General features: G+C 35.7%; 1 protein-coding gene and 1 long non-coding RNA gene across 2 annotated transcripts in view; one reads left to right on the top strand and one right to left on the bottom strand.

Moving 5' to 3' along the window:
* Positions 1-25116, bottom strand: part of LOC150087092 (uncharacterized) — a 269420-nt gene that overhangs the window by 64869 nt on the left and 179435 nt on the right. The gene's annotated exons all lie outside the window — the stretch shown is intronic.
* On the top strand, positions 14785-17780 carry LOC150087093 (transcription factor Jun-like). The gene has a single exon (XM_090372941.1). The coding sequence runs from the start codon at positions 14927-14929 to the stop codon at positions 15863-15865; it is 939 nt and encodes a 312-aa protein (XP_090229067.1). The 5' UTR covers positions 14785-14926; the 3' UTR covers positions 15866-17780.

Genomic DNA, 25116 nt, shown 5'->3' with positions numbered 1-25116 from the left:
ACGAGGCAATTTTGAAACGTATCATACCGGGAAATGAAACGCAGGTTTACAGGTATTATTCTCGAAACCAAATAGCAGTCAGTCCAGCTGAGACCTTTTCTTAAAAGTAAAAAAAAAGCGTGGAAAGTGAAAAAAAAAAAAAAAAAAACGAAAGTCACATTGCTAGCATATTTTGACTGTAAGGGACTTGTTCACCACGAACACGCTCTAGAGGGGCAAACAATTAATGAAAAATTCTATGTTGAAGTTTTGAGACATCTTTAGGTGCAGTGAATCAACCTTCGAAGAAAGAGACCGAAAAGTAGAATTCCAGATAAGATGTCAACTGTGTGGTACTATACTCAAGGTAGTATAGAACGAAAGACACCTAGGGATAACTGAGCAGTCTAACATAAAGTTCTCTGAACAGTGCACACATGCTGCTAGGACTGCGCATGGGGTTTGGTCAATTATATACAGGAATTTTTCCGGTACAAGGAAGCGATTATTCTGCTATATAAGGCAATTCCACTGTATAAGACCTCACCTTGAGTACTGCACACAGGTCTTGAAGCCTTATTTTAGGAAGGATGTGGATTTGTTGGTGCAGAGAAGACCAATGAGAAGCAAACTTCGGTTCTGTAAACTTCAGCGTCTGGACACTACACACCTGTGAAGAGATCTGATCGAGGTGTTTAAGGCTTTGAATGGATTGATAATGCTGATGGAATCCTTCCTCTTGCTCAGACAACAAACATAAGGGGGTATAAATTTAAATTTCGGTAGGATTGTTTAAGGGCAGATGCGTGGAAATCTGCTTTCATCTAGAGAGTAATGGATTGTTGGTTAAACTTTGAAAGGTGAAAACAAAAATACAGAAAGACTTAACGAAGTAATTGGCAAAGAGGAAAGGGAAATTAAGCACTGATTGTAATAATCAAAGATAAGTTGAAAATAAATGTTGTAGGTAGGGATAATTGGAAAATAAATTTCATTAACAACACTGAATGAAACAGGTCATTAGAATAGAAGATAATGATTGAATAACAGTCCGTCCTTGTGAATGACTGGTATTATGGCGGATTTAGGGACTGAAGGAATTATCTAAGACAGTTATTTTAAGTGACAAGTTACGAATAATAGATATCACATAAGATAGGTATGATGTTATATAGTGAAATAAGAACTAAAACAAATGAGAATTCATTGTAAAATTTTAGTATGGAGTGAAAACGAATCGCATTTGTTTAGAAGGCATTTTATTAGTCGTGATTTAGAGAGCATTATATTGGAAAGAATAGATGCTATACAGTTATGGGAAATGGATTTCGAATTGAAAATATACCGTTTGTAATAATAACTGGGTTCATTAAGAATTAACAGGTAAAATGCGATAGGGATTACTGTTTTAAGTTTGGCTGAATTCGGGGTCATTAATTACGAGGTAATTTGTACGTGTTAAGGCGAGGAGAACCGTTGTCTGAAAGACAGACAATTATCTGAGAACAATACTCAGGCAACGAAGGTACACAGATATATTAATACTAAGGTGTAGGATGCAGAACAAACTAAATTAAAGGATGATAAAAGGAATGGAAGTAAACGTAAAAACAAAGTAGCTCGCATGACTGTTAAATACAGTGATGTTCTTCTTATATTTTCTCTCTCTATCTTGTAAACGCCTCTGACCTATGTGGCCGTAATTATTTATGTTATTTATATCCCTTCTCCTCCCCTCCCACAGTCGACCCACATCATAAGTAAGGTTAATGCTGTTATGTTGTATATTGCAGCAGTTCGGATGAGTTTTGAACAGATCTTATTGCCATCTCATGCGATTTTCATATTACTCAGACCGACAGAATCACTCGTGAAGATTTTAGAGTGTATTCTGACAATATTTCAGGAGAAACAAAAAAAAAAAAAAGAAAGAAAGAAAATAGCCTCAAGGAAACAAGTGTCAGATATTCCTGCCCTCTCTGTATGAGATTAATCGAATCGACTAAGATGGTTGCAGCGACATGGAGACAATTTCCTTCTTTGTGATACGTGTGGAATTTCCGATACTTTATCTCTGCTCTTTAGTCTGTCTTATCGCTGGTAAAGATAATCGCCTAGACCCAAGGCGGCACGCGCTGACAGAGTTTGCCGTATCATACCTTAAAGACTACAGCAGGATATCGGAGTTTATTTAAAATACAATAGTAGGGCATGGCTGTTGGACAGGGTTACCAGGCGTATTCTTTAAAGAGCGCCTTGCTATTTTTCATGGTTGCTACTTTTGTACTCTTAAACTTTTTAATGTGTGTTAGGTATTGTATTACTCTTTTTCATCTTTAAAGTAAACCAAATTTGCTAGCTTCCCTGAAAAGAAAAGAAAGAAACTTTTCCATTCGGTGATAGATCTTGTGTCACTTCGATAGAAGGGAGCGAAATAATGTAAAAACAATTACAATATTAAGCTGTTTACATTTCATATTTAGGTTTATGCGAATAGTGTTAAGTATTCTTGAAGAATTTTCCTAGTTCCCAGCAGGCGCTTATTTTGTTTTAATAAATGCTTTGTAACATTTCGGTTGCATTAAAAATTTTGACAAATCGTTTTTGATGTACTCTTTTCGCTTTCTACAAATCTGGCCACAGTAGCTGAGTGACCGTGGTTCAAGCTCTCATGACTGCTATAAACAAATAATTAGTTTGTTTTTTTTTCTTACACCGTTCTAAATAAAAGAAGAGCGAGCTGGTTAGAGTATGAAAAACAAAAAATAAAAAAACATGGGAGGGGGGAGATGAAGAGGAAGTTACTTCAGCAAATCAACAAGAACAGTCGAGTCACGGATGAGAATAATAAAAATGCTATAAACTTAAAACGTATCTCAAGGGATACAAGAGGTGACGTATTCTGTGCATCTCAATTATACCATTTGAGCGCGACAAGATTCATATTAACATAATAACATTACGAACATGTAACCCAAGTACTAGCCACCTTGCTCTACAAACTTTAAACTTCCTGGCGCATAAGGGATAAGCACATATAAATGACGCATGCCTAAGGCAAGTAATTGGAACCATTACCAAACACATCACTCCCGAATGGTAGTCGGAATAGAATCTTAATTCTCTAGTCTAAATTTTAAACAGGACGTTTAGCCAGTATAGCGCGGGTCTGATTCATCGTTGCACATCGCAGAAGGCTAAAATTGAACTCATTAAAGTAGCGGCAATAACGCATGTTATCATTAAATGTCATAATTATTAATGAGGCTACCGATGTAAAAAATAAGCAAACAAAACGGAGAAAAAAATGGCTTGTACAATCCAGAAAGACTGAATATAACAAAGGGAAGGATCATACATTGCATAAAAACGCACATTAAAATAATGAGAACTGAAATACCGGGTTTATTTTCCAAAATATCAGAACGGATATTCTTCCCAATGCCGAATTCATTAGTGATGACCAGTGAGCGAGTGAATCAAGTCATTGAGCAGAGATGTAGTCACTGAACTGTCATTGCGCCGATATGGGGATACTCCAATTATAACAAAATAACAACAATAAATAAATGTTCTGTTACCCCAGACTGGACATATAAGGCTAAAGGGGTTTAAAAGATTGAAAGCACAAGAACATAACATATTTAGCGGTTATGTGCACTCAAGTCACGTTCAACTCAAAAACATGTGTATTAATAAACTCCCCATTTAGCCACTCGGCTACATCAGAGACAACATAACAATCTATACCATCTCAAGCTACCATCTTCAAAATGAACAAATCCAACTCCATTTGGAAAGAATTTGATTTTACTGTGGAATTTTTTCTTCCGGAAACTCGGATGTTTCGTGCAGCAAAACAGGCAAACCAATCAGAAAGAACACGCAATTTATGGACATAATACACACAAGTGGATGAAATTGTTCTAACTCTTTTTGATACTATGGATTATTGTTCAGATAGAAGATCATAGAGCAGGGACGTCCAGCCTTTTTTGCTAGAGACATAGACGGATAAAATACTGAAGATCACGGACCTACGATTAGCTATTGCCATACCTAAAAATCAAGGGCATATCTAGCACGAGAGAGAGAGCGATAATCTCTGATTTCCATAGTGTGCAAAGGGGGACAGATTTCCATTTGCTGTTACTCCTCCCCAAAACATAAAGGCTGTAATCCTTTCCTCTCAGCAAAAAAAAAATATATATCAATAAACGAAGTCTGGATTCATTCAGTGTTTCGCAAAGAACTGGAAGCTCAGCGAATATAATTCGCTCAGCGAATATATAATTCACTCTTGCAGATGAGAATAACCCGTTATGTGACGCGACAAAAAAAAAAAAAAAAAAAAAAGTTAAGAAGCGCCGCATTTAATAAGTGAGAAGGATTTACAAAGGTAAAAAACATAAAAAGGCCTACTTCTTGTACTTTCGGTGTAAAGTAGGAGACCAGAACAAGAACTGGGCTCCACTCATATGCTGCGCTACCTATTCATCAAAACTCAACGCGTGGGTAAATTGAAAAGGACGTTTTATGCCTTTCGCAGTGTCCATGATATGGAGGGAGCGAACAAATCACATCACAGACTGTTACTTCTGTATGGTCCCTCCCATTAGAAAAGAGATGAAAATGAAGAAAAAGTGGACAGTGATGTACCCAAATATACCATCTGCAATTCGTCTCGTACCTCACTCTGAAGTACTACTTATTTCTGAACCATCCGACCGTTTTTCTGTACACTATGATAAAGGTGAAGACACTGATGAACGTCAACTGGATATACACGAAGAAGTACAGCAGCCATCTATGTCAAGGGGATCCACCATTTTGTCCAAACCTTTATCCTTCTGAACCACATAAGATCAAAGAAAGTGAGCTTAATGACCTCATCAGTAGAATCTTCTAGATCATTGTGTGAAAGTGACAGCATTTCGTACTCATAATAATGACTATGATATATTCTATCAAACAGAAGGTGAACTCACTGTTTATAAGGATGTTGAGGGTCTAACGGCAGCAATGAACATGAGGCACGTCCCGAAGAATGGCGACTATTTATAGATGCTTCTAAGGGTAGCCTTAAGGCTGTGTTATTACACAATGGAAATATGCTGCCTTCAATACCTCTTGCGTGTGCCGTCCACAAAAGAGAAAAAAACATAAGTAAACACGGAGAACATGCTCTTAGGTGTACACTATCAGACGTATGAGTGGTAGATCTGTGGTGATGTAAAGGTAATCGCCATGTTATTAGGACTACAAAAGGGTTACACTAAGTATTGTTGCTTTCTCTGCGAGTGGAATAGTCGTGCCAAGGATATGCACTAAGAGAAGAGAAGTTGACCCCAAAGAAAATCATTAACACCTGGAATGAAGAACGTAGAATTTGAATCTCTGGTAGGTCCAAATAAAGTTTTTCTTCCACCACTCAACATCAAATTAGGACTCATTAAAAATTTTGTGAAGGTTTTGGAAGTGAACGGTCCTGCATTCACATACTTGCAAGAGAAATTACCAAGACTTAGTACAGAGATTAAGGCAGGCGTTTTCATCAATCCACCACAAATAAGGCAACTTTTCAACGATGAACAGTTCGAATGTGTCCTTAGTGAGAGCAAGAAATCAGCGTGGAAAGCCTTCGAAATGTTTCGACTGGTTTTCTATGAAATTTTAAAGCCAGCAACTACAGGGAGCTTGTGGAAGATATCATTACTTCTTACAAAAAACTGGGGTGCAACAAGTCATTGAAGATGCATTCCTTGCACTCACACCTGGATTTCTTCCGGCCAAACTGTGGTTCTGTCAGCGACGAACGTGGTGAGCGCTTCCATCAAGACATCGCAGTGATGGAACAAAGATACAAAAGCAAATGGAGTGCCGCCATGTTAGCCGATTATTGTTGGATAGTGAAAAGGGATGCTCCCGAAGCTGGAGCAATGAAAGGCGAAAAGGAATCTTACTGCCATATAAATAAAAAATACCTTGTATACATATACAAGGTATTTTTTAAATATACAAGGCATTGTATAAATCTGTTTATTGCTCTTCGGCAGAGCAATAAACAGATTTAATAATAATAATAAATAATAATAATAATAATAAAAACTACTTTTTTTCGAAAACAAGAGTGAATTTGCCATTTTAAGCACTATTTCTGTGTTTAGCACCCTTAAATCTATAAAGTAAACTTAATTTCAATCCCTGTAACAAGATATGACCAAAAATTTGTTGTTTAGTAAAGAAGACCGACAAACGATATGGATAGTTTTTTGTTTTATTTTTTGCTGATGCTCTGTAAGTTTGCTTCCTAGCATCTTTTGCTATTACTAATACTAACAAGCAAGAGATGAAAGTAAGAAATGAGCATATAAATTAAGTAAAGTAAATAATAAAGTGAGTATGAAACTCCTTCTAACCAGCACTTTGGTGTTTATATTGATCACCCCTGGATATGGATTTAACAGTAATAATATTTTATGCAACATATCTTCAGATTACGGCTGTTTTTAAAACAGCCAATGAGCAAGTGTTCACGCGTTAAGCCGCACGTAAAATTCATTAATCTGTGCATAGTGGTTTATGAGAAATAGAAACGACCGTGCGAATTTATGCAAATTATTCATCATTTGCAAACATGCACAACAGGCAACCAGTACGAGTAGGAACTGACTTTGTTTATTTCTCCGTTGGAAAAATAAACAAAGTCACACAAATACACGCTGTCAACTTTGAAAATGTCAAGGCAACATTGGAAAAGTATCTGAGATGAAAGCAGGATCATCGCTAATTTATTTTTCGTCCTCAGGCAAAAAATTATAATTCCGCCCCTATGTAAAAAAGAAATATGTTACGTTGGTTCTGAATTTTACATATATTTATTCATTTCACCTTATATTTATTCCATTTCATTTATCTATGTTAGGTCTCTGAAAATGGAAATGCATTTTAGAATTTTCTAAAAAAAAATGACAAGAATTTTACTTGATATGACAACCATGCATGAAGTATCACTGTTAGCTTAATGAACTTGTCATTAACAGCATTTCCATCGTACCTACTATCCGATTTTTTGGTCTAACGTTAAACAAAAAAAATTGACCTTTCTTGACAATTATCCAACAGCTTCGAACCACCTGTTTCAAGGTGATTCTCGTCCTTCTTTGTCCTGGGATGCTGATCGCCATAGTCTTGCTCTTGGACCTCACCACACATCTCCTGTACAAAGTATTTAGCCTGAGACTCACGATCTTCCACTCTCTCTAAAACTACAAATTGACTATTAAATTACGCTATCCAAATCAAAAGTTCAATCCATGCATCCAACTTGGATGTATCTATTTACTTCCGATTGGGAGAACTTGTACGCCGCCTATCCATGAATGAATCAGCAGGCTGGCTTATGTCTTCACTCATTACTTGAAACGCGCAGCTAGATCTTTCTAAATTAACCATCACAGCTAGTTCCATTTACAGATCACTTTCTGTAGGGTTTACTTTCCCCACAGTATGTGATCTGTCTCTTGAAGAATTGGGAAAACAACCCTTGCTCAACAGAATATCAAACAGAGAGCTTCATAAATTACTAACTACAAAACATGAATCATACAAAACATTCTTAGACATACACGGATGGCTGCAACTCTGATCTCTATGTCGATGCTGCTTTTGTTCTTCAGTTTTCCATCCAATTATCTTTATATAATGTAGTATCTTCACTGCTAAACTTCGTCCAATAGAAAGGCCTTGGAATCTATGGTATTGCATCAGTTAGTATCATAAACACTTAGTACCCACCTTGCAAAAACAAAGAAAACATCAAATTATCCTACTTAATGATATTCAGAACATGCTGGCCTAACTAGCTGAAGGTTGTAAAGTATTGTTGGGTTCCTAGCCATGGTTGGCAATGAGAACGTTAACCTTGCAGTTGAATTTACTGTGAGACAAACTGACACTTCTTTTACAGTTCCTTTTAAGACTGTAAAAGCCTTGTAATGATTCGAAATATAAATCACTAACAGACCAACTGGCGAAGTCAAGAAAACGACAAACTCCTTCGGGTTAAACGTAATTCTTCAGCCTTGGCCATCCAGTTTTCGCTCGAATTGAAAAGAAGAAACCACGCTTGCAAGACTAAGGATAGGTCATTCACACTTTACTCATTTTTAACTAATGTCTGCCTCGGATCCACTTTTTTTTTCTTTTTTTTTTTTTGTGGCTGAACTGTCATATTTAACTTACAGTCCACCATATCATAGCTGACTCCCAACTTTATAATAGAGTACGATAAACTACTCTATTATTTAAGCATGCTGTCCAAATCGCCGCTACTAATCCCACAGTATATATATACTGTGCTATGACAGTATTTCATTCGACATTCTGCATAATATATACATCTAACCATTAATAACACCTGTTACTTCAAAGGGTTTTTTTTTGTGCATTACCTGTATGTGTTATATGTAATATATAATCGATTTCCTCGCCTGCTGGAAGAATTGATTATATATTACAAGTGTATCAAAGAATTACGGATGCCCACATAAATTTCAAGAACAGAGGCCACTGCGCAATTTTTCAAAATTTTTTGCGATATACAATATAATGATTACCACTTTCTGCGTGAAGAAATTTACTATAATTTGATGTATATCTGTAATCTGACCGGTGAGTAAGCCAAGATTCAATAATGAAATTATACAGTCTAAAACATAAGCGGCTCTTTCAGAAATTTCATTAATTAATATAATTTATTTTATTAAGTGTTTTATAAGATATGGATATTTATTTTGGGTATTAAATTATGATGCAATACTGTTTCTTTTATTATGATATTTTTGTACGATGATTTTATTATTAATATCTATCAGAATTACATCGTAATTTAGGCAAAAGCCTCAGGCTGCGTGCGTAGAGTTAACATGAGTAGAAGTTAGTTAACATACATAATAACTTGTACGCATGTTAACTATTAACGCAACCTGAGGCTTTTGCGTTAAATTGCGATGTAATTCAAATTACTACACACTATCAGGCATCTCTCATATTGTGGAGTTATACTTCGCAACTGCTTTGCTATCATTGTAACACCAGGGTGCCTGCCCACCCACCGAGGAGGAAGAGGAGGAGCCAATCAGCTCCGAAACGGTGCCGTCTGGGTGGTGGCATCCACCGAGAATAAGTAACAATAGTCTTCTATGGTGAAGAGTTACTTATTCGAGGTAGTGCAATATCATGGCAACTCATTGTGAAGGTATTCACAGGGATATACATAATGATGCCAATCGTATAACTATTTAGTAGTTAGCTACGAACAGATCTGATGTAATTGCACTAACTTGTACGCATTTATATCTATCCATAATCCTGAATTTCGCCGAATTTGTTAATTTAAATTCTTTATGAATTCTAATTTAAATCATAACTCCAAATTTAAATTTCGTAAGTGTCATTGCAAACTTCACACAATGGGAGAGTCTTCCGAGTTAATTACTAGAAGTTATTTTCAGACTAACCGTTAAGGATCGTTGTCTGCCATTCATTTGGAGACGTCTTGGTTCGATTCCCGTCGACGATTGGAGATATTTCTAAAGCGCTCTTCAGTCGAGGCTGTAGTCGAACGATCTCAAGCGGAGGGAATGGGGTTCCCCCCGTGAGTTATTCTAAGAAGGCAAAGAAGAATGAAGATGGAATGGTGATCTATTGGATCCTAAACCCGACAAGATATACTTAATGGGAAAAGAAGACATAATGTAGCCACTTTCCTGTAGCAGATTCTGCTATCGGTAGGTGATTACATTATGTCTTTGTTCTTAGTTTCCTTAATAGTGATAAAGTTAACGAATGCTTTTCTTTGAACCTAGTAAATATTCAAACACAGAAGGACCAACCCACACTATTTGGTTGATACATTTATCTCTGAAGATAGCAGCTTTCCGCTTCATTTATGGACATCATCAACTGCGACTCGGTCGAGCAATGGTTGTGAGCAGGGCCTTCGGACTTTCGCACACCGTAACGCTGTTTCAGTTCTTCACAAGCGTCAGTAATTTCACGTATTTTCCATTTCGACTTCTGCTTGTAAGTTGTTTCACTTTTATTTTAATTTTCATTTTACTCATATTTTTATTGTTTTATTACATTTTATTGTTTTATTACATTTTATTGTTTTATTAATGTTTTATACACATTTTATTGTTTTATTACAATTTATACACATTAATTATTACGTATTAACTTAAAGCGTAATAATCTAGGACGGAAAGCCCCAAGACTACTTATACTCAAGACAAGTATGCATAGCATCAGTTTGTATAAAGTTTAAGGCAAAATAAAGATTGCAAAAAGGATATCATCATCTAGTACACGAACTACATATATTATGAAATAAAAGAAAAATCACAATTTTTATGAAGTAGATTGAAAAAAAAAAAAAAAAACTCGAAAAATGGCACTGGATTCTTCAGTTCGGTTTTATGTACAGCAGGCAACAGAAGAACAATTGGCAAGCCTTATTTGTAATGTGAAAATTACAAGCACAGAAATTTATTGAATTTTCGGTATTCTTGAGAATCTGCACAAAGTTCCGAAAAGCATTGTGAATTATAAGAACAATGGTTTCAAAAATGTAGACCAACGTGTTTTTTTTTATGATTTTATTAAAGAATCATTCCTAATTTTAAGAACACATTAATATTAAAATTTATTTTTTCCTTAAAATGAAAAGAAACCCATTTTAATGAAATCAGGAATCCTCTCTGTTCGAGATTAATCGACTAAGATGGTCGCAGCGACACGGAGACAATTTCCTTCTTTGTGATATGTGTGGAATTTCCGATACTTTATCTCTGCTCTTTAGTCTGTCTTATCTTTCCCATGAGCTCTTTTTGCACTCAAACCAAATTTTAAATCATTTAATGATACATAAATGTCCAGTCAGTGGCGCAACAAAAAATTTTGTTTGGGGTGAGGGGTCATGCTTTTCATATCGATAGCAAACTCCCAAAAATTCTTGGGAGGGCGTTTTACTTCTCAGTGCCCACGTGTGTTCAATTGAATATGCATTATGTGTCCAATTGAATAAGCAAATGCAAAGAGGTGCAGACAGGAACTCCTCACTGAAGCTTACCAGCACTACCACAGGATTCCTGCCATTGTGAAATCGGTGCCAAGAAGCGTGCGGGCTGTATTACGGGCAAAAGGTGGCCCCGCGAGGTATTAGGTAGGTGTTGCTAATACAAAATTAACTCAGTGTGCATACGACGCTACATGGTCTAAATAGCTGATGCGCCTAAAAACCCTACAACAACAACAACAGTACATCCAGACAGGGGCGTATTCAGGGGGAGCAGAGAGGAAATATTCCCCCTTACCCAAAAATTCGAAATTAAAGAAAAAGCTCCGTATGTTGTATTGCCAAATGTTTGGAAATAATATATTATTGTCATTTTTTTGTGTTTAATGCATATAAAAAAAAAAATAGTTAAAAACCTGATCGCCATTCACCCCCCTCCCTTACGATGATACCTGGATACGATTTTGTATCCAGAGGTGCCTTATGCTCGCTCTACTTTATGTCTCAATTACTTGGTCCTCGACTCCGACACATATCTGAAGTCTCGCGTTGGGATTCAATATTGCATTCATCGAAGGATGAGCAGGGTTACTGACTAACCCTTCAGCTCTTTCACATGCCACTCTCCATGTCAACTTGAATACGATACCATGGAAGCAGCAGGTGATTATTAAAAACCGTGTTCTCACTGCACAGCTCATCGCAAAATGTATCCATTTTGTGATGAGCTGAGCAGATACATCCCACTTTTGACTTGCCACGGTACGAAAGATGGAAGCATAGCAGGAATAACCAATCTCCTTGAAAGGATATTTCTATTCCATTCATATTACAATTCCCTTGACATATTTAATACCTTAGAAATTGATGATGAGATGGTTTATTGCAACAAGTCATATCATCGGAGAGGATCCTGTACAAGACTTCCTTGCATTAGAAATCCAATAAGTCAGCAGGTAATAAGGAGAGGCTGTTGTAGCCTCTCCTTATTACTCCTGCTCTTCACTTGGTATCCGACTACGTACTTCTTAATAGGTACTGACAAAGCTGGGGTATTCTGCAATGGTTCCAGCTCTATTTGTGACCGATTGAGTTGCTATCGTGATGAACTTAGGTTCACTTGGAACTCGGTGAAGTGGTGTAGGAACAATGCCTGGATTTTATTTCTAAATGTCAGTCTATGTTGTGTAATTTATCCGTATTTAAGGGTGCAGCCATCTTTAGATAAACGTTGATTACATAAATTAAAAAAATAATAATAATTAAATACAGTGCAAAATTACCCAACTCAAGTGGAGTATTTTAATATAGAAATATCCCGAAGTTTGTCTCTGACGAATTCATAGACAAATGTAATATACGTAGCAATACGTCAATGCATGTAAAATGCGCAATAAGTTTAAAGGTCTCTTCAGAGCTGATTGTGATGAAATCAGTTTTGAAGAGACCTTCTCAGAATCAGCAGTATATCAATCACTGCTGATTGTGAGATAATTAATTAATCGAAACTACACTATTATATATATATCCCGTGGTAGATTTAAGTAATTTATTATTGAAATGCTACAATTTGAACAACTGAAAAACCCAATGCTAAACACATAAACAATTCTGGCTACGTTTCGGGAACTTACTGTTTCTCGTCTTCAGGCCTCTTAAGTCTACCACGTGATATAATAATGTAGTCTCAATTAATTATCTCACAATGATGAACAATCACGTAGATCCCCTCTTCCAATTAGTTAGATAGTGCTAATGTTTTTAATGCCGTTTTCTGTTAATATTAAAAGCGGTGACTGATTTCAATTAGAATTATGCGTGCGATGCTACGAAACAGTTTTAAAGTAAACCTTTCCTGTCCACCTGGATATCATTTTCCTCATTATGTAATTATATAACTTTATGACAGATGACAAGAAATAGGATCATTATTATCTTTATTATAAATTTATAATATAACAACGCTTACAATACTTACGAACTCAGTAAGTATTAATACCCAAATACACACCTTTGCCAAAACGATCGCGGCCTTCTCACACACATTTCGCAGATTAAGAAGCACAACAAAATCTCTAGTCATTTATCATATTTTCAAAGGTTCTCTAGTTCTAAAATGAATCCCAATCATATACTTTACAAGAAACATTTACGAGGGCATTTTATATATTTTTAATTTTAATACTGACAATTTATAACGCAAATTATTATGAAATAAAAATTCAAACGCCTAAATTTGGACAATCAATTATGTTTCCAAAACAAAAAGAAACTAAACAGCGTGTTTATTTGAAAAGGCATGCCTAACTGTTGTTGTAACACGATAGTAATATCTAAAAATAATACAGTAGTTGTAAAGCCTGATAGTTATTCTGCGATGGTTCTCCAACAGAGCTTTGCCAGCGTCTACCTGGCAGAACAAGTTTAGGCAAGATTCCCTTATCACGAGTTAATGAGATGATTTGATGAATCATCTGTTTATATATAAATTCGGTTGTTTTCGAGCGGCCCCTATCGCTAATAGGTATCCCCAAGGCCATATTACGCAGCGGTCCTGCAAATTCGGTTATCAGATACATCTAAATTCGATATCGTTTTATTTTTTTCCCCATAAATATCAGCAAAACAAGAAGAAGGTTGCATCATTTGAGCATTTACAGTGAGGAATAATTGATTCATTCTTGACATAACCTAAGTTGTTTTTTTCAGAGCCAAGAGAGTATACAATTTTCTTGTATACTCTCAATACAATCAATTGGCCTGCTGGACAGGCCAATTGATTCATCCTAGAGTATTGCCGAATGTTTGTGAACTCTTTATCCAGAATAAAGAGGCAAAATCTCCTCATAACAATGAACACTCAACAAACTTAACTGAAACTGCCCAGAAATGAAAGGGGAAAAAAATCCAAATGGACGAATCTAGGAGAACTAAGTCTGTGTCCTCTATTTAACACTCCTATCAAAATCCATATTTCCAACCGGTATGTCAACAACAGTAAACAGTTGTTGACATATACCCAGTAAAAGTTCACAATAATTTCTTTTACGATTATCTTATCTTAGTAAATATGGTTATCATTTGAATAGCCAATAACTTAGATTTCTCTGTTTTCAGTGTCAGAACAGTAACCGCGTTATCCAACACGTAACAATGGAAATAAATATATTTAATACGTTGAAGTTTAATCCTCCGGAAATGAGAGTAGGAAAAAGGATCGCCATTTACGGCTAAATCGATTAATCTGAAAAGCGAACTAAAGAGTAAAACGTATATCCTAAAAAAAATCATTTCCGTTCATTTAATCTTACAGTGTTTCCGTATAACCCTAAGGCTGAAATTCGTAGAAAATGCCAGTCTTTCCCCATAATGCAAGAGTCGCGAATACTAACGAAGCGCGGTTTAGCCATCAGCCCACACGTATACACAAAAAACTAGTCAAGGACAACTTTATATCTCTTTCCGGTCTCCCTAGGCGCAAGGATACAGGTCTAGTAAAGCCTCATACGCCCCCATGATTGCTGCACCCACCGGAAGTAGTGGTTGGAGCATAGGTTGCAACGTCACCGTTCTGAGTAACTGCGGTGCTCCGGAACTTAACCTTGGGTGACGTAGAGCTGGCTGTCAGCCAGTGAAACGAGGGGTAGGTGACATCATCCCCTCCAGCACGATGAGTCACTATATAAGGAAGCCAACCAGGCTAATGAGTCATACCCGCAGTCGGCAAAAGCGAAGCAAGCCTGAGTGACGACGTCGGTCGGCGGTGTTCCTAGCCAGCGTGTGTTTATTGACAAGAGCGGCCAGTGAGTCACCACAGTGCATGTGTTAGTCGCGAGGTTCGGGCCTACCTCCTACACGCTTAGTCAAATGATGGATACAACGTTTTATGACGACTCGCACTTCCCAAGTCGGGAAGAAATTCGACATCTAAAAAATACCATGACCCTAGATCTGAATTCGAGTGCGGTGTCCAGCAACAAGCAAAGTTTTAATGCGCTCCTCACCTCCCCAGATGTGAACATGTTGAAAATAGGAACTCCAGAGCTGGAGAGGATTATCATCTCGCAGAGCGGTCTCGTCACGACAACACCAACACCTACAGAGACTCATTTTCCCTTCCAGAAATCAGCCACCGAAGAGCAGGAACAGTACGCACGAGGATTTGTGGACGCTTTAGCACAGTTACATCAGAACTGCGATCCGAATCAGGTAATGGTCATAGCTCAGGCCCTTTCTAATGACAATATTCCGCAGAACACCATCGTGCCTCATCCCGCAGTGAGTACAAGCACCACCTCGTGTTCCGTCCTACCTTGTCAGCCGCCGCCCGTTTCTCAACACGGACGAGTTGCTTTTCCTCCGCAACATATGCCGTCCACCGCAGTCCCTGTCCTCAATACTCTGACTCCGGTGACATCGTCTGTGTGCAGCGTGCCAGTGACCTCCTCGGTAGGAGGTGGCAGTTATCAGTCCATTACAAACGGCTATATGCCGATAAAAGAGGAACCTCAGACGGTACCGAGTGTCGTCGTCAGTCCACCCCTTTCTCCCATTGACATGGAGGATCAGGAGAGGATAAAGTTGGAACGAAAGCGACTGAGGAATCGAATCGCAGCCAGCAAGTGTCGACGGAGGAAACTTGAAAGGATATCCCGATTGGAGTCAAAGGTGAAGCAGTTAAAGGGAGAGAACACGAACCTCGTCGCCCACGCCACGAAATTGAGGGAACAGGTGTGCAGCCTGAAACAGGAAGTTCTAACGCACGCCAGATGGGGATGCCAGATCATGCTAAGTCAGGCCCTATGACCAGCTGATGGTTGGACTAGAAGAACTACAGGTGTTTAGGAAATGCTTCGAACAACTTCGTAGTTGCCAACTATGGAAACTCCAGGTTCCGCTTAAATTGCGCGGTTTATCCACTAGCTGGTATCGCTGTCGGTGGTCCCGTTGCCTGCAGTGCTCTACAGGGATGAGTGAACGGTCACCGCGAGTTGTAGAGGTTGTAGCAGTCTGTGATGTGAACAAATGTAACGCAGTTCAGGTGATTTTTTAAATGAACTATGTGTTGTGTGTGTGTGTGATTTTAGTAACAGCGAGTCTGTTAGAACAAAAGCTCGAGAACTGTGCGCATTATGATATTTGTGCCACATAGGTCTGTAAGACAGTATAAAAGCTCAAATTAATGTATATTTTCCTTGTAGAATTTAGGCTGATATAGTTTCTAGGCTAAGGTGAATCTAGACTGATACAGTCCATGCCGTTTTGACGTAACCATTTTCAAAATCGAGGTTTGTTTAATATGTCAAACAGAAATATATATTTCTTTAGACTTAAATTAGCACAGCTAAAAATATATTTAGATTAGATTAAGCAAGAGACACCTTAATAATTGAAATTCGGAATCTGTGCCGTTACATATATTCATTATTCCTTAATTATGAAACGATTGCTGAGCTAAATTATCCTCGTACACCTTACGTAGCATATTACGACATTCTCAAACGGGCAGTCGAATTACTCAAACAGCATACATGATCCTTTTGAATAAAATTTCATAAAATCATAGCAGAAAATTAAATACTTTTTGGGCATTCAATTTTACAATTAAAGAAATACTTTTATGTCAACATTGAAGTGCTCGATGAAGCAGATAATGATGGATATACAAAAAGAAATGTTTATTTCGGATATCTTGTTCATTTGATATGCACAGTGAATGCCCAATGTTGTACTACTTAACATTAAGCTTAAACGTACATCAGTCCGTGGAAAATATTAACTAATTCGAGTGAGGAAACAGAGATGGATGTTGTAGTATAATTTAAAGACAATTTACAAATATAATCATCTGCAGGATGTGGTTCCACTAGTCTTATCATTTCGCTAGAATAAGTAGCGCAGCGAGGAACAGTAGAGTATTTGTTCCAAGAGATGATTATTTCCTAACTTTGACAGTAGCTGATTGCATTTCAAGAAGTACTCTCCAAATATGGAGCAACTCTCCAAATATATAGTCAGCTGTTTTGAATTTCATTTCTGAAGTTGCAGAAAAGTTCGGTCAATAAAAACTGTTTCCAAAAAAAGTAATGGCAAAGTCTGTCGACCAATCAAACGTGAAAATGAAGTACATAATCATTATATTTATGTTTATGACACAGCGCGGGTATAGAAAGTTTTCAAAATATAGCAGTATTATTTCCAGACACAGGGAGTATTTGATACTCAGAGGTGACCGCCAACTACGTCCCCCACATACTAGCAACTTTGCCTTGGCAAAATCCCAACCTTCCCTGCTATGTTTCTTCTAGAATAATACCCACCCTTTTTTTCTCTCTCTCTAGAATGTGCCTAGAATATAAGTTTCCAGCAGTCCCATGCATCTATATTCTGAAATTTATGTCCACACTAATTGAATTATAAACGCAATAAGTCTTTCTCCCTCTCGCTCGTTTTCTCTCTTTTTTTTAAATTTTATTTACTATCAGCATTAAGCGCAAAATATTCATTAGTAATAATAATTCTCGCTAAATTTCTGATACTCTTTTGCATCAGTTATAATCACTTAAAAAAGCACCTTCGATGAACTGTACAAGTGGACATGCAATAATGGAGGATAAACAAGAATGTATTTTCATTATGGATGTGCAATTTATGTGTATGTATAACGTAAACTTTATCTTAGAAGAAAACTCTTAAAATGAAACTGGCAATATAATTCTAAAACGTGCTGTAGTTATTAATTCTACTTTTTATAATTAAACAATTGTTCGTGATGTAGAGATAATTAATTTTAGAATGAAAATAAGATACACAGAATATTTTCTGTGTTAGAGAAAATTTGTTATATAATTCGCAAATTAGACACTTGTTAAATCTCATGAAGAATATTTTGATAACTTATACAAATACCAGTATGTTTTATATCTGTCCAAGTTACGAAGTAAATATATATATAAATGCTTAATTAAGTTTGTTACAAGTGCAATAATGATTAGCTTTTTTTTTCTCTCGCTATAATAAGTGTGATTCCTTGATAAACAACATGGTATATAGAAATATTCAATTCGATTGCATTCTCTTTTTGTACTTAAGTTTGCACAACAGCTCAAGCTTTATCATTAGATCCAACCAATGTATTCTGAATTATGTTCGGCAGCTTGCTTGATAGTGAGAATTAATGAGATGGGATTATTATCATTGCTTGTTTCCAGAGTACTGTTTTTTTGTCCTGTTTTATTTAATTTATATAGATTTCCCCATTTTTGCTCACTAATGCTGCTTTATTTTATTTGCTTTCTGAATTATATTCAGGATTATACACGCACACTCATAAATGGAAAAGTCCTACAGCAAAACAAAACTTTGTACGCTTTTATATTTCACGATATAATTTAATTATTAGCTAAACTATTGAACCTCACTGTTATTTATTCAGAACACCACGAGAAGTACCTAACGTTAAATAAAGTAAATGTATTTACTAAATGCTTATTCATTCGTAGATAATATTAAAAGAAACACTAGAACTTTTATTCTTAGGAAGTTATTCAGAGCACTTACTAACATGATTTTTCAGTGGAATGCTGTAACTGTGTCTTTTCTTACATAAACGTACTGTTATATAATGTCTTAAAGTGTTATTTGGAAGGCAAATGTTTTTGTACCTTATATTTGTAGCCAAAATGTTATGGTCTCTCAGATATAAAACCGTCAGGACCTTAAATGATAACAGAAGAACCGCTTACAAGTATTTCACGCAACTTACTCCTGTCCAGTGTATGTATTGCGGTCATCAGGGTAGGTCTAGGCTGTTGAGAACGGCAAACAGTTTCCAAATATTTTTGTGACAGAGTATTTTCTATATCTGTAAGCTAATGAAAGCTGGTATTTTTATAAACGCTGTATGTTCAGGCTTGTTTCTTCTGTACTAAACACGATCAAGATTTCTGCAGCAGATGGTGCAGCAGACAGAGGAAAATGTGTATTTTATAGATTTCTGACCATCTCAAAATGGTGCAGCTGCGGTTTGCTCATCAAATAAATTAGTTTTCTTTCTTAGTGTAAGATCTTATATCTTAGATGTACAGTCATTTTTGGACATATTTTTATACCATGTGAAGACAGAATCATTCATCCTGTAAAGAGAAGAAAGTACTTAAATTATGCTTGTATTTTTCATGAAATCATCTGTCAAGTACACACGATTCATTTGAGTAGCGAGTTGCTCTAGAATTTCTCTAGAACCTAAGTCATTCTCAGCTGATCTACTTGTCATATTTTCTGTAAATAAACTATTTTTGACACTTGAAAATGTTTTATTTTCTTTTGTACATTACTGGGTAGGCATCTCATCTTATATCAAATGTATCAGTATTGTGCTTTTCAGGGAGCAGAATGCATTTAAATTGAAAAAAGAAAGATGCACTCGAGAGAACAGAACACCGACTTCAATCAACTGCTAAAGAATTCGTCTATTTCTAAACAATTTCTTGTATTAATTATTTTACGCTATTTATGGTTAGTGATCATCCTTTGAATTTTTAAGAAAATATTGTATATTACTAGATAAAACCTGAAATCACGATACACGCTATAAATAAGTTTGAAAAATTAATGTTCGTGGCAGTTATAATGATTTTATTTAACTTTTATTCCTCTAATAACTAAGGATTATATTTTAATCTTTATAAAAAAATAGCAAAATAACATCCCTGGATTTAAATTTAGATGCTATATTTTTTATTTCTTCAAAAATTTCCTGAGAAAGTTTTGAAGAAATAAATTAAGCTGAAGTACAGATACACAAAGATTTTTTGTTATGAATCAAGTAGCAGATTTTATCAAAGAAATAATATAAAACAAGATGAAGAAACTTGAGGGAGCCCAGAAGAAGAAGAAGAAGGAAATTGATCTGCAGTCTGCGTAATGATTGCATTACATCACTTGAGTAAGGGCTACTTAACACAAACAAAGCCATGCCCCACTAAGTCCATGGCAGAAATTTACTGACCCATGATAGTTTTAATAAATATGGTTTGCGAAACTACTTTTCTGCCTTACCTTTTCTTACCAGTGGCATTCCTGATTGACTGTTATATTTCTTCGTTTATTTTATATTTTAACAAACGCTTAATATTCTACTGCATTCGATGTTCAAAATTCTTGTCCACTCAGAGTGATTCAGTATGCAACGGTTGAGGAATATCATAATCGTTTAACATTTAGTATTAGTAGAACAAATGATGCAAGAAAGCAAACTTATAAATTATCAGTCAAAGGAAAAAAACAAGAAAAACTACACACTTCATCCATCCATACCCTCCAAGAATTTGTCTAGTTCTTCCCTGAATTTATTCAAACCACTCACTTCCACAGCAACAGATGGAGCTTTGTTGTAACCATGAAACACCGGCTGGCTGAAGACAAACTTCCGTACATCATTTGAGCTTTCTTAGTTTTAATGAAATAAGAAAGTTCAAATTTTCAAAATTAATCTGAGTGTAAGAATAACGGTTTTAAACTTCGATACCTTACACTATTTCCTAGGAAAATTAAGCCGTGAAATGTAGCCTTGGTATGTGCACAGAAATTGCAAACGAGAAGTCATGTTTCAAGACTGTCACCATAAACAGCAGGATTACCGTAATAGCCAATAATTACTACTAATAAAAAATTTAAATCCCAGCGCTTTTTTTGTTGTTGTTGTAGTTAATATTATAACGAGAACAAATATATTCTCAGCTCATATATCATCGTTTACTTATAACACAGATTTAAACTGAGAGAAACTTAAAAGAGTGCGAAGAGCAGTCTAAAGTCATAAATTCCCGTCAAAAGAATGAAATATTGCACTATAAATAAGTAGCAAAATATATCGATGTTTTATATGTAAAAAATGTAACAAACAACCTTTAATAGAGAGTGCTGGAATGCGTATTATCCGGCGTACTATTTTACGATTAATAGTTTCTAGTCATATTAGTAGTTTTAATTTCTTTCGGTTTTTCAAATATAATATACCAAAATATTGCTCGAATGAAAAAAGGTATTAATATTATTAGTATTGATAAAAGAAAACAAGCTTAACAGCATCAGTCAACAAAAACAACTATTTTTACCCACTTCATTTGCCTAATAACTTATTCAATTTATTAAAACCACCTATTTTAATAACACTAGGTGTAAATTTATTCCGATATATTAACTATCTTTCTGAAAGCAAATTTCCACACATCTACAGTGCATCTCGTTTTTTTTTCCCCCTATCAAATTAAACTTTATGTTCCCTTGTGTGTTTTGTCTGAGAAAGAGCAAAGATACGCTAGTGTTTTAGTTCACTCAACCATTTTATAGCCTTGAACACAGGTTTCCACGCAGATACCCAGTCTCTTGGCTAGTAATAATACCTTTTGTGTAGGCAACTAATCTTGCTATTCCTTCTCAACACCGCTCGTTCCAATATGTGTATGCCCATCTTAAAATGAAGATTCAAAACCTGTATGCAATATTCAAGATGTAACCTAATCTCTGCTTAATCCAGTGGGATAATCGCCTCTTTGTCCCTACTGGTAAAGTTCCCATTATCACTGGCCAAAACCATGAGTTGTCCTTTGTAGCAGCTGCACTCTTCAGGAAACTTTTTGTCGCTCTGTACAATTACCCAAAAATCCTTTTAATTAACGACTGCTTTAAATTTGGTGCTAGCCGAATGGTATGTGATCCTGGGATTACTACTACTTCTCAAATGCCTTGCATTTGAGAAGCATTCCCTGTTTAATGCCTTACCCACTTTCTGCATGATCAGAGCAGATATTAAGCATAAAATACATATATCATAAACAGTAAGGGAACTAAAAAAAAAAAGAACTATAATATCCTGCTTATCACATTAATCCATGAAGAAGAGTAGCTAGTTATAATCGCTCTTGATCTCTTGCTACTTAACCATTCCTTTACCCAAAAATTCTTTTGTTATCATATACAGTACTTAGTTCTGCACCGAATTTCTTTGTGACAATTTCTAGTAGCTAAACAGATTGGTACCAGGCATGATCACCCCCCCCTTAACAAATCCACGTTGTAACTCCAATATAATTGAGACAATCCTGCATTTAAGTACGACCCCATTATTTCCCTGGCACAGAGTCACTTCACCGTTTGAATCACCTTTTCTCCTATTAGGTTGCGAAGTTTAACAAAAAAATGAAAATACAGTATTTGTTGGCGCATCAGGTTTTGTTATTTGTGGAAATAAAACTGAATTTTACACAAAATACATCGTTTTGATCAGTGTGATTTAACATGGCTGTTCTAGGTTTAATTAAAAAGAAAAAAAGAGAGTATAAACTATACACTCCACCTAGTTAGCTTTAATATTCATTTATGATTCTGATTTAAAGTCTTCGTTGCTGAATGCTTGAAACTTTCTAAGTTTCTTTTTGAGTATTGGAGAAATGCCGCATACATTTATACAATAGACATATTGGTGACAATTAGTATTTTAACGGCTTTGTGGTACAGTAAATATTTACGACAATCAATTCAGAAGGATGCAGACAGCTTATTTCAGTGGCTTCTGCTTGGAAGGTCAGTTTTAAAGGCCAGTGAAAATCTGAATTTTTTATTTTTCAAAATTGCAAAAGACAGAAGTCATCTTGAGAACTTACGTTTAGCTGCTTTCACATTTAAAATAGTTCTCTCTATACATACAGGTTGCTTTCTCTCTATAAATACAGGTTGGGGTAACAGCTACTTTGAGCCATAATTACAAGCAGTTTGCAGAACCAACTTATCCTTGTATGTATTTTTGCGGCAAGCAGGATTTGGACTGCTTAGTTCAGTGTTTCTCAACCTGTGTGCTGCGAGTATGCTTCGAGTGTGCCGCGGAAAATACAAATTTTAAAAAAATAATAATAATAAATTCAAGTTTTATAATAAAATTAATTCAAACAAAAAAAAATTCGTTTATTTACGCTGCCCTGATCCGAGCGCCTTCCGGCGGCCAATGTGATGTTACGTTTTGATTCCTAGTACTAGATCTGTTCACCTATACTACGCAAATAATAAGCGTATTATTTAAATATACCCGACAGAATAACTTCCTGTTTGTGCATATATGAATATAGTAGTGACTGTAGTGTGGCGCACAATTCTAGCCTCTTTAAAAGTGTGCTGCAGCAACGAAAAGGTTGAGAAACACTGGCTTACATAATGCAGATGACAGAAATTTGATGCAAGAGAAGTAACCTGTCATTCAAAATACAGCGCAAATAATCACTAATTTTTACCGCAGAGTTGCGATGGAGGGAAACGAATACAAACAGTTGCCACCGAGCTAATCGGCAGTATAATATCCATGTACCTAATGTTACTCTACACTTGTTTCAGTGCTCGTACAAAGGCACTGAAATTCTATCAGACAAAATTTAAAAAAAAAACCCGTTACCTTTATTTAAGGTGTAATTTTTAAAATTGAATTTATTTTTTAAAATTTGTTGCTTAAAAACGATAGAAGACTTCATAATGCAAAGCAAAAACAATACAGAAATAAATAAAATGGCTTAAAAATATAACTAACAACCAGTGACTGCATATAATAAAATTATAGGAAAAATAAAATTAAAATTAATACCAAAAATAGCATAAATAAAGTACTTTGATTCTCGGTTTTTATTCCGAAAGTAAAGCGCATTTATTTAACTGTATTCTAATTTTAGAAAGCAAAAACGATTCTAAAAGTAAGGAAAATACAACACTAATTGCCGATATAAAGAGAGTTTGGTTGATTAGGTTTGTAAAGGATATTAGGTGAACTATTAATTATAAATATAATTAATAATTAATATAACTTTTAATAACTTTTCATAGCACGTATAAAATATCAGTAACAATCAACTATTATTAAATAGTTTTAGGGTGGAGCCACTTGTTGTTTTGATGAAGCACTTTTTTAACGAAAAATGGACAAAGTGTTTTTTATTTATTTCTATTATTCGTATTTTATTCCTATTTTATTTCTTTGAGGTTAAATGCACCGAAGTACATATCTTTTCGGTCTTTTAGGCAGATTTTTCGAGTCATTCAAAATTTCATTAAAATGCTCTACAAGGAAAAATCAAACTGACATAAAATTTTCAGAATATGCTCTTTCCGACTTTCGGAACGTTTTGGGATCGATTGGAAAGATCCCACCAGTTCCCTATCCCTATAGACAAATGCAGTAGTTCTCCACCATCACTTGAGAGGGAGAAGTCGGATCAATACGTAACTTTCTGCATATGTTTCGTTGGACCCAAAATTTCGAACAGGTGTTGTTCCAATCCTTTTAATGACTTCAGCACTTATTTAGAATACAACTCCCGGTCACTGGCTGTGAAATTGTTACTGCTTTGCAATAACCATTGTTTATATTCTTATGGACCTTTGTACAGCATTTTCGGTCTCGAGCTGACCCATATACCTGAAACCTCCGGTCCCAAAAAAAAAAAAAAAACAGAATGTAATATAATGTTCGATTGATAATAGATTTGTTCCTTCGCTTATTATTTTTACGGATTCGGAAAACCAAACCCCGAAAGAGGGTGAATTTTTGTACATATACTGTATTTTATTTTATTTTATTTATTTATTATTTTTTTTTTTGCTCAAATTTTCGGGCTATATTAATTATTTAAAAATGTATGTATCATCATCTTTATCCGCTTACACTATTTAACCCTTTTTCAAGAGTGTTTTTTTTTTTTTTAATCCATATACGGTGCAAAAAAAAAAAAAACAATTGCCGCCGAAGTTTCTCCATCATTCGAATTTCCAATGAGCTTAATAACGAATGAATATCTCGATTATCGAAATCTCTTGATTGCTAATCATTCGTATGGAAATCATTGAATTATGTGCCCATCACTCGTTTCTACCCCTACGTCCTCTGAGATGCAAATTCTGCTGTTGCTACGGTATTATTTCATTCAGGGCGGCTCGTTGTGGCAGCCTGCAACTCTCTCTCTCTCTCTTGTCGCGTCATGGCGACTTTCGGTTACCCACGCGGCTGTACCCCAGAC

This window comes from Mastigoproctus giganteus, chromosome 4 (genome assembly GCF_048544385.1).
Source record: "Mastigoproctus giganteus isolate SK-2022 chromosome 4, ASM4854438v1, whole genome shotgun sequence".
NCBI classification, from domain to species: Eukaryota; Metazoa; Arthropoda; class Arachnida; order Uropygi; family Thelyphonidae; genus Mastigoproctus; species Mastigoproctus giganteus.
This window is presented reverse-complemented; position numbering and strand designations above follow the sequence as displayed.